Genomic DNA, 10,807 nt, shown 5'->3' on the forward strand with positions numbered 1-10,807 from the left:
GACTCACTCACTCACTCACTCACTCACTCACTCACTCACTCACTCACTCACTCACTCACTCACTCACTCACTCACTCACTCACTCACTCACTCACTCACTCACTCACTCACTCACTCACTCACTCACTCACTCACTCACTCACTCACTCACTCACTCACTCACTCACTCACTCACTCACTCACTCACTCACTCACTCACTCACTCACTCACTCACTCACTCACTCACTCACTCACTCACTCACTCACTCACTCACTCACTCAGAACTATTTATTTAACCCTAGCTTTACAATCTATAAGTCATTCTGTGACATGAACCAATATATGATAAATGTTTGATTCTACATGTTATACGACTATACCATGTATGTAGACAATGAACAATTATATCGACGGATATCCAGAAGGTCGACCGTGGGGCGTCGTTCAGTAGGTCCCCAGTCCCGATGCACACCTATGCACTTTACGTTCTTGACTTCGAACCTGCTGCATGAACCTGCGAGCACGTGCGAGCACGGGACGGATAGTATTGGGATGCATAATACTATTGGAACCGCTATTGGATGAATACTGATGCGTCAGTGTTCGCCCATCCCATATGGGATGGATCCCACTGGATCCATGTGCAGTGGCACTGCACTTGCTGGAAACCAGAACCCCCATTGTTTAAAGAGCTAAACGGAATAAAGTTTCTGACACAGCGGTTATTTGATGATATGAATTCACAACCTAACGAACGCAATACAGTGTAGATCGGTTCGAGAAGTAAATATGCCGCGCTTCAGCAGCACCCTGCTGCTGCTTGTCGTAGCGGTCGCCGTTTCCGCGTTCATCGTCGACACATGCGCCGCTGATGGCGACAGCAGCCGGCGCTTGCTGGCATCAGGTAGGTGTGCCGTCATTCAATCCCATCACATACATACGCATCAGGTAGGTGTGCCGTCATTCAATCCCATCACATACATACGCATCAGGTAGGTGTGTCGTCATTCAATGGTTCGTGCATTGGCGCACGTACGTACATTCGTTTTCCCGAGGTATACTCACCCTGTCCAGGAGGTAGGCCCTGGCACGCATGCATTTGCGATCAAGTGACATCTCCCCTGACGCGACATCGCCAGGAATCTGTTTACGCGGATAGCTAGCCCACGGATGATGGGTACACATGAGATTCGGCAATGGTGTACGGCGTCTGTCTGCGTTCTTATCGTCATAAAAGCAGCTACTTCACGCCCGGCGTCTGCACGAATCCCTGACCCTGATTACAATAATATTGGATAACACCAGCTCTACGTGCGTATTTCTAATTTTTCATCAAATGCTGCTAATAATCTACCGACTTGCTACGAATTGAGACGAGCTCCTGAGGACTCGTTCCTAGACCATTCAGGGCTTGCTAGAGGTATATGTGCGAGATCAAAACGCAGCAGCGCATGCGTATGGGCAGCACCTGGGGGCCGATTAGATCCTTTGTAATGCCCCTCGTTCACTTCGCCTTGAGCAGGCTGCCCGTACACCATTCAAGCTGGTGACACCTTTTGGGCGATCGCTCAGCGGCGCGGCACCACCGTGGACGCCATTCAGTCCTTGAACCCGGGAGTTGTCCCCTCCGGGCTGCAAGTCGGCCAGGTCATCAATGTGCCGTGCTCAGGAGGAGGGTACGTACGCACATCGATGTATGTTGTTACAGGGTGGTTAACTTCGCCAGCGGCCCCCTTTCCCGGGGCAGTCCCTGCTCTCCCCTGCTAGAGGGCCACCCTAATCCGTCACCCCATCCGACTTCAGAATGTATTCGTTGGGTTCAGCAACTCACCACCAGCACCCAACCAAATTTAGCGGATCAACGGCGCCACAACTTAGTTCCTGGTCAGCTCGCAAGTTGATATTATCGTGTCCTATATTGTCCATAAGACGGGGGAACACCTCCCATATCAACACTCCTCAAACACCCAAGGAGTTGGCAGGCGCATTTGAACCCGAACATCGATGTATACATTAATGAGCACCGCCGACCACCTAATGTTCCAGAATCTACCGAGTGCAGTTGCAGTCGATTCATTAATAATAACTTCTATTCGTGCTGATATTAGTGCATTTCCGGACACGACTTTCGGGCCACCTATGGCCAAAAGGAATGAACTTGTGTGGGCAGCCAGAGCGACGTGAATCCCTTCCTTCTTCCCCGGGCTGAAAAACCCAATCACTTTATTAGTTTTTTAAGGAATTCGATTTCTTATCACCAAGAGCACAGTGCCTCTAATCAATCCCACACGTACCGTGTGTGCCTGCTGGATCAGATCAACGCCGACCTCCACTACTCCAGCTGCCAGCGGTAAGCACATGCACTTGCTTGCTCGCAGGTGGTGCAGATATATAGATACATGACTGCCCGTTTAAACATTGATTGTGCTAAGGGAATATTGTCAGGAGGAGGCGCAATAGATAGTAGTGTGGAAGTGGTGACGGCGGAGCCATCGTCTGTCATCCCCAGCAGTCCGGAGGCGATCCATCGTAAATGAGAGGCGGTGCTATTGCGAACACAGCTGACGAAGGATCGTCTACAAGGGGATTACCTAGGCCTATGGCTAGCTCGTTCTTGGGTGTCATCCCACTTGCATTTTGCGTTTGTTGAGTGTTTCAGAAGTAGGGGGTAATAAAACAATCAGCCTTCGCAGCAATTCTATTGTGAATCTATAAACCCTGAACCAGCTGCTGAGTAAATTAAAACAGTAGTGAACTAATCAACTCTAAAGTCCCCCTCTGAGAAACAGCGGCGGTACTTTCCTTTATAGCTGTTGGGTGCGACCGCTGAGGCTGCGCTGTTGTATTTTACTAAAATTTAATAAAATTGAACTAGACAATACAGAGATTAATCCTTGCCAGGTGGGTTTCCAACTGGCGCGTAGTGCATTGTGTCGAAAGTGCAGCTTTGGTTCTGGTGATCACGCACCTGTGACCTACGGCAATACACCTACCCTGCAGGACTGGTCATTTATTTATATTTTCCACAGCTGCCGCAAGGCCGTGACTACATGAAGCAAGGTTGCTAGCTGACTGGCCTACATACGTAGGATGTGATTGCCCCTTTACTTAGTCTCCTTTGCATTTGCTTGTTCCCCCAATTCAATTCAGCAGCACCAAGGAGCGGCAGCGGCTGCCCGTACACCATTCAAGCTGGTGACACCTTTTGGGCCCTTGCCCAGCGGCGCGGCACCACCGTGGACGCTATTCAGTCCTTGAACCCGGGAGTTAACCCCGCCGGGCTGCAAGTCGGCCAGGTCATCAATGTGCCGTGCGGCCCTTGAGGTCCTGAAAGACGGACGAGGGTACGTACCAACAGGTCTGTTCCGAAAACAACATATGATGGCAGAGAGGCATTTATTCTCCTGCGGCCGCTTTTCCCTTTGCTGCGCATCCCTGAGTGTGTTGGAGGAATTCATGGGGCCTTGCTCGCTCTTCCCCGCCCGGATTGTCCGCAGTATGGCGATAATGCATGCGATAGGAACGTGAATTACCGTGCAGAAGGTCGGGGTCGCTGTCGTGATAGGAGCAGCGCTGCCCGCCCGGCGTTGTAGGCCCTTGATCCCCGTTTCTGTGAAGAAGACATTTGTATGGAGCGCCGCCAGGCCGCGTGGCTAGACAAGGTTTTGTGAATGTATGTTTTCATCTGCTGCGTGTGTGCGTACATGCAACCTCGCTCTATCGATCTGATATGCACCGTCTTCTGTCGCCGACCTAATTGCAGCACCTACCTGTCTTGTGTACTACATGCATTGATGCATCGTAGTAAGACAGACTTACAGACGCTCGCAGATCAGTCTTTGCCATGTCCATTCCTTTCCCCTGGAGACCTGCGGCCTTGTACTAATTCTTTTAATCTCGTGTCACTAATTGCATGTGATTCAGTAGCATGCAAGTTAATCCTAGTATTAACCCCCCAAGCGTGTGCATACTCCCCTGCCCGTCACACTTCGCCCCACTCTGTCCCCCGCCGCCCATGCAGTGGTGGTAGCAAAGTCCTTTACTCGGGATCAGGCAGTGGCACCTACTACTACGACCTGCGCACCACGTGCCCCCAAAACCCCGGTGGCTTCCCAGAGAACAACGGCTACAGGGTACCCCTACTCCATCAGCACCTACCTATCACCTACCAAGATCCTCGCACAGCGGCTGGGCGTTAGTAACCTCAATAAACCGCTGTACATGCTTCGCTGTATATGTTGACGTTGGGTTGCCTCGACATGTGTAATAGTGGATAGGTGCGACGCGGCATTCTCAGGCTGGTTGGAGTGGATTGGGAAACTCCGCAGTAAATAAATGAAAAGGCAGTGGAACCGCCCTGAATGCCAGCTACCCGAATTAAACCCTGTATAAACACTGTGTAGGCACTTAAACATCTTGACAGACTCCTCATCCTTTGCATCCAACCTCTTGTATAATGTACGTACTGTCAAGCAACTTAGCAGGAGATTAACTACCCGTCAACAAAGCTTCCGGTCAACTCGCAAGTTACCATCAGCCGTTAACCTTTACCCGTCCATCAGCCACCACCACAGTTGATGAGGTTCGTAATCGGCTGCTTCATACCCAGCTAGTCCCAACCTAGCTAAAACCCAGCCCAGCTAGTCCCAACTTCTGGCAATTTAAGTCCTGTAAGATATCCTTGCACGCATGTCAAAACCGCACACGCGAAATATGTTTACGTATGTGTCTATGCACCATAAACCTATTGTCACAACATAGTCCGTGAACATGCGTCGCGCTAGCTACTCTTACTGGTCAGCCATGATCTTGACAATTCCACGCCCACGCCTCTGTCACGCACATCAACGGACAGGTTTCTAGTTATCGTGGATGAGGAGAACGGGAAACGAAGCAACATCATTTAACCGCTAAATGGTTCGAGCCCAACGAACAACCGAAAGGACAGGACGAATACCTGTGGTGTGTGTCCATGCTGAGTCCAAGAGCGGCAATACCAGAGGGATTTTCTGTCTGAAATAGCTGATTGCTCAAAAAATAAGTCGGCGGCAAAACTTCAGTCAAGGAAAGGTACAAAGCACAAAACCTCGGTCGTCAATTCAGCGGAGCTGATGGCCCGGCCGCCGCCTACAGGTGCCGCGAACTATGCGCTTAACTATGCGAGTGGAGTGTATGCGTGCTCATGAGCTCTGGGACCTTCCACAGGCCCAATATATGTTTGATAAACCAGTACATTCTGCCGTAGAATTGCGTGGCATTGCCGTACGGCACCGACTCGACGTCCGCTCAGCAACGCGCCGCAGCACCATCCACTCCATTTAAATGTGCGATAATGACACGCAGTACGGCGCAAACCTCTGTCATTGTCCGTCTTGTACACTGCTTAGCGGCCCCTAGCGCCCGCCACAGCGGGAACACTAATTCTGTTAGAAACCGAAATCAAAATACCAGCCCAGCTTTTCACTTGGCGGAGCATACATGCATTGCAGCGTGCGCTCTTCAGGGTACCCCAAATATCCATCCGCCTCCATCGCACACGCCTTCTACACCAACACCCGCTTTCGTGTCATGCCCACGCTACGCTGACGCAAGAGGCGCACCCGAACCGGCGGCGCCGCCAGCGCCGACGCCGTGCCGCCGGGCAGCGACCAAGGCGACCCGTGGGTCAGTCGCCCGCCCACATCCAGTCGCTCCACGACCATGGCCACCTGGATGACCTCCTGCATCCCTTGCTGCTGTTGTTGCTGCCCAAGAGATGGCTGCTGCTGCTGCTGCCGCTGGCCGTGGTGCTGTGGCGTTTGTGGAGGCTGTGATGTACTGTGCCAGGTACAGCTATGGTCTCCGCCGCCGCCATCGGAGGCTTCAGCGCGGGTGCCACCGTCACTACACGCTCGGACGAGCGCCTGCCGCTGGCCGAGCCGTTGACTTGCGGCCGAGCCGCCGTCGCTGCCGCCGTCGCCGTAGCAACCGAGCCGTCCAACTTCCGGATCCGAGTCCCAGCCCACCTCGGCAGTGCTGCAGCACGAGACGGTGTAACTGTGCTTGACCCCTTCCTCCTGCTGCTGCTGCTGCTGGCCCTGTTGCTGCCCCAACTGATGACCAAAATGTCGATGGTCTCGTCGTTGTTGTTCTTGGGCATGGTGGTGGACGTGCATCGCCGTTCTGTACAGTCCTAGCGACGGCCACCGGTCGTCATCACTTCCAACGTACCTGCCGAGCCCCTGCTCCTGGCCTTCCCTATCGCCATCTGACACCTGTTTTCCCGCCACATCCGCCGCTGCCGCTGGCATCTGCATCCTGGGCATCTGTTCCGATGGCGGGGCTGATGGTGCGAGCCCGGCAGCGCAGGCGCCGACGCCGGCACTGAGGATGGTCGCGTGCCAACCGCAATCCTGACGCATAGACCACGCCTCGACCATCTCCGTTATCATCGGTAAAGGTGAGGACCCTGGATCACGTAGGTGCCATGGACGATCGCACTGCGCGGAATCCGGCTCCGCGGCCTCCGCTGCCATTTCTGATGTTGATCCGCCAGCAGCACTGCCAGCGCAGGATTTCGGTGGGACCCACGAGCCTTCCCCTGAGGACAGTGCCAAGTCTGCATTGGGAGCATGGGGCTGGAGCGGAGGCGCCGTGCCGAGTAAACGCCTGTGAGGTTCATTGACCAAAGTGGGCCGGATGGTCAACGCTTGCAAGGCTAATTGCGTGTCGTGGCGTTGACCGGTGAAGCATTGTATGACGGGCCAGCGATACTGGATGCCGCACGGCGGATTCTGATGTGGGTCTGCTGCAGATGTGGCCGGGTAGGAAGAGGACACCGAGGAGCGCTGGTCAAAGGAACAACAAAGTCGGATGCGTCGGCCAAGGTCGGATGCCGATGGGTTCGGGCACGGGGCAACCACGTTGCTGCTGTGAGAGAGAGGCGCAGGGCGACCTTGGCATGAGGTGAGAAGGTTGGCAGGTAGTGGAGGTTTCGAAATGCCGAGTAGCCTGAGCAACGCCGCAGGCTTGCCAGTCAGGCATGGCTCGGAGCTGCTCCGATGCAGCGCAAGCTGCACGTCGGCAGCTGCGCCACATTCCCGTGGCTCCTCCGTTGTTGCTATGTGCTTGGGAATATGGGGGCGAGTTTCGTAAGGCAGTCAAGCTGTTGCTACTTTGAGCGCCGACTGCCGGTCCACAGCCTGCAGTCAAGATGAGGTTGTTACCTGAAACATCCATATGAAAGCCGTTAAAACGTTATTTGTGCAAAGGACAGTTTTCGGGACTAAATTTAGGGATAAAAGCAGTCGCTTGGAGGGGATTCACTCCCCACTCATGATAGCTGTGCACCAAGGAAGGAGCCTCCTCGCAGTCTCGGTGTCATGATTAACTTCCCGATAGAACTCGAAGCTGCCCTGGTATTTGGAGAACCCACCTCAGGGTCCAGCGAGGCTTTTAAGTAGCTTCGCCTCGACACGATAAGATAACCTTCCACCACGACACTATCTAGGCAACAGAAATCCACTGCATTAGATCTGTCAAGATCCTCCAAAGCCGGCTCTAATCCCAAAAATGTTTCTTACTAGCTTATCGACTGCTGTGAAGCAGTCTAACTATGGACAACATTCCCTTCCGAGCTGTGTAAGTAATGTACATGACATCTACTACATGGGCATCAGTAATTACATTCAACATCAACCTGTTATCTGAGACCCAAAGCTTAGGAGTAGTAAACGTATGAGTACGAAAGCTCTCGGTGACAGTTGAGAGTTGACGCTGGTTAACACGTTGTGCGATCTAACATCAGACACCGCATTTCAATCATCTGTAGAGCGACATCAGGATTTTATGGTCTCAAATGTGCATCAGCAGTCTGCGTTTTTAGGTCAGATGACGCGCTGGCCAACCCCCAAACGCCATGTTTCCAATTCATTAGTCCATCATTGTGATTAAGGATTGTGCTCTATTGCGTGATTGCAAACGACTGTGGGCTGAACTTCCTGTTCACAAATTGCACCGAATAGATTAGCAGACACACTCTTTGGCTTCCCGACACTGCTTTCCACATGTCAGGATTCAATTTTTTGAACTTTTAGGATTCTGTTAGATCACCGCTGGTCGCGGACTTTGGGGATTGTTCATTGTTGTCGTCACGACTTCCAGTCGGTTAGGAGCTTGGCGGCCACCTCATTTCTCATCTTCTGCAACGTTCCCTTCGCTCTCGACAACGGACATTTAGCTTCCTTATGGGCACCTTCACTGGAGCTTTTGTTGCATCCGGCTTGTTCCCGGCTGCAGCTGCGCATCCCCGCCGGCCTGCTGGCCCACCAGGCCGCATGCTGAATGCAGCCATAAAGCTGACGTCGTCTACCTCATCATTATCACCAACAACATTAGCCGATCCTGATGCTACTGCTTTCGTCACAATGACCGTGGTGAATTGTTGCCAAAATGCTCCTAGACGCTGCCCCCTGACGCCACGGCCAACGTGGCAGCATCCGGGCCGGAATGCTATCACGGCAGGCGTGCAACGTACCTGCATCCCCAATAGCAGTCCAGATACAGGCGCCATCGAGAGCAGCAGCACAGGCACCGACATTTTGGACAGGGCGGAACGCGGACACTGCCATGGCGGCGGCGGCAGCGGCGGCGGTGGCGATGGCGCCAACCGTCCCGGCCATGGCACTAGCAGCGGCGACGACGGCGACTGGCACGATTCTGGGGGTTTCGCATTATCGATGCTCATCGATTGCGGCGCACCGTTGTTGACGGTGGCCGCCGTCGCAGCTTGTCTTGCGCTGCCGGCACCCGCCACCGCCGCAACCACCCCTTCCTCCATCTCCTCCTCCCCACCCTTCCCTGCAGCATCGACGCCACCTCCGCCGTCCGCCAGCTTAACCGCTGCCGGACGCAGCGGCGGTGGCAGCTCCTCCGCTTGGGCTGCCGTGGATGCCACCGCAACCGCAGCCAGCAACGGCGATGAGCACTCTTCCTCCTTATCATCACCCTCACAGCCCCAGCAGCGGGTAAAACGTTTGTTGAGGGAGGCGTTTGCGGAGCTCACGGAGCTGCGGCTGAGGATAGAGACTCTGGAGGCGGCGGGGGCGGCGGCGGCGGCGGGGGATAATGCCCTGGTAGTGCCGTTGGAGGGCTTTTCGGTCCGACCGGCTGCACGGGCGCTGGCACCCGGGACGCGGCTCAGATGCAGCGCGCAGGTGAGGACCGTGGTTGGGGGTTAGGTGATTGCTCGAACGGTTTCGGAGGTGAAGATGGTTGGAAGTGGTTGGAGTGGTTGGCTGGCGTGTGTTCGATGCTGTTGGTTGTATTGTATTCTGCAGCCGGGGATGTTGGACAACGCCGTCAGCGACAGAGATACAGACGGAGATACCTCTCGGTGTACCGCCAGCCGTTAATATTGTCATATCTTCATCAAATTCCCCCCCGCGGGTTCCCCCATTTCCCTCCCAATAGGTCAGTGGCCAGGTCGACACCCCCTTCCTAGCACCAGTTGCGGCAGCAGCCACCACCGCCACCACCACCGCTGCGACGGCGGCGGCGCCGGCGGCTGAGGATGGAGATGAGCATAGGAGGGGAAGCGATGGCGGCGGCAGCCTTTCGCTGCCGTACAGCAGCGACGGCGATGACCCCTCCTTTTGGAGTGGCCTCACGGCGGCCGCGGGGCTGATCGCCAAGCCGCAGCTGCGTCTAGCAATCCAGTCCCTGTGGGGGAATAAGCACGAGGACGCCGCCGCCGGAGGCAGCGGTGGCGGCACGGCGGCGGCTGCCGCCGCCGCCGCTGCCGCCGCCGTCGCCCCTTTGAGCCATAGAAGAGGCGGGAAGCAGCAGCACCAGCAGGAAAATGACGATCGGCCGGTAATGGCGGCACATTTGCAACTAACAACGGAGCCAGGGGGTCACAACCTGCAGATTGACAAGGTATGCGCCATGTACGGCAGGTTGTCATGCAAAAAGCGGGTCGTGTACCGTAAAAAGAGGGGGACGGTGCGGCGTGCGTTCATTTCTTGACCCCTGCAGACACATCACGGTGTCACAGGCCGCGATTCCACGGCACCGACCCATCACCCATCACCACCTAGCCCACGTCCCTTTGTGGGTCCTCCGGGTTGCTCACACAGACCCTGGCCGGCTTCTGTCCCGTCGTAACCCCACCCCGTGCACATTTACCGAATGCTTTTAACGCCTCCAGCTCCTTCTCAAGGCCGAGGCCCACCCACGACTACGACTGCTGTTAGCGACCCACGGGTCACTTGAAAACATCGGGAGGAACGTCAACCCCTTTGCAGGTACGTGTCACTTACAAGGGGCTCCCGATATGCACAGGAAGGCATTTCAATTAAGGCCCGCACGTGTTTGTAAGTGGATGTGTGTGAGCGCTTCGAAGAGCAAGAAGGGTTTACGTTGGGAATCAGGGAATCGATTTTAACATGTCTATTTGTTCGTTCACCTAGACTTACATACACACACATTATCTTTGTATCTACATCTCCTGCCAACGTCTCCATGCACGTCTTGATCCCAAACGCCTGACGTGCCGCTGGCTGTCGCCTCTAACTTCCCTCCACCACCACCAACAACAACAACAACCTCCCCGCAATGCCAGCTGGCACGGGCCTCCAGCGGGGGCTGACGACGGCGATGCGGCGAGGTCACGACCTCACCGTACTCAGCCAGGCGGGCGGTTCCGGAGCGGCGATGGCGGCCGCTGCCGGGGACATCTCCCTGGCCGTGGGAGCCTTCTCGGCGCCCAGCAGCAGCGGCAGTAGCGGCAGCAGCAGCAGCGGCGGCGCCACCACTACCTGCGCCCAACTGTCGTTGCACCGCTCCCG

General features: G+C 55.1%; 1 protein-coding gene and 1 pseudogene across 2 annotated transcripts; one reads left to right on the forward strand and one right to left on the reverse strand.

Moving 5' to 3' along the window:
- Positions 1-770: 770 nt before the first annotated feature.
- Positions 771-4,111, forward strand: chi2 (annotated as a pseudogene; the record flags this gene model as incomplete). Its single annotated transcript has 4 exons — positions 771-905; positions 1,500-1,658; positions 3,152-3,310; positions 3,995-4,111. Coding segments are annotated over 4 exons (570 nt in total), but the record flags the coding sequence as incomplete, so codon positions are not given.
- A 1,413-nt stretch (positions 4,112-5,524) lies between these two features.
- Positions 5,525-6,496, reverse strand: VOLCADRAFT_98433 (uncharacterized protein; the record flags this gene model as incomplete). Its single annotated transcript, XM_002957325.1, has 1 exon — positions 5,525-6,496. One exon carries the CDS (start codon positions 6,494-6,496, stop codon positions 5,525-5,527), a length of 972 nt encoding a protein of 323 aa, XP_002957371.1.
- Positions 6,497-10,807: the final 4,311 nt, after the last annotated feature.

Source organism: Volvox carteri, assembly GCF_000143455.1.
Source record: "Volvox carteri f. nagariensis unplaced genomic scaffold VOLCAscaffold_72, whole genome shotgun sequence".
Taxonomy (NCBI): domain Eukaryota; kingdom Viridiplantae; phylum Chlorophyta; class Chlorophyceae; order Chlamydomonadales; family Volvocaceae; genus Volvox; species Volvox carteri.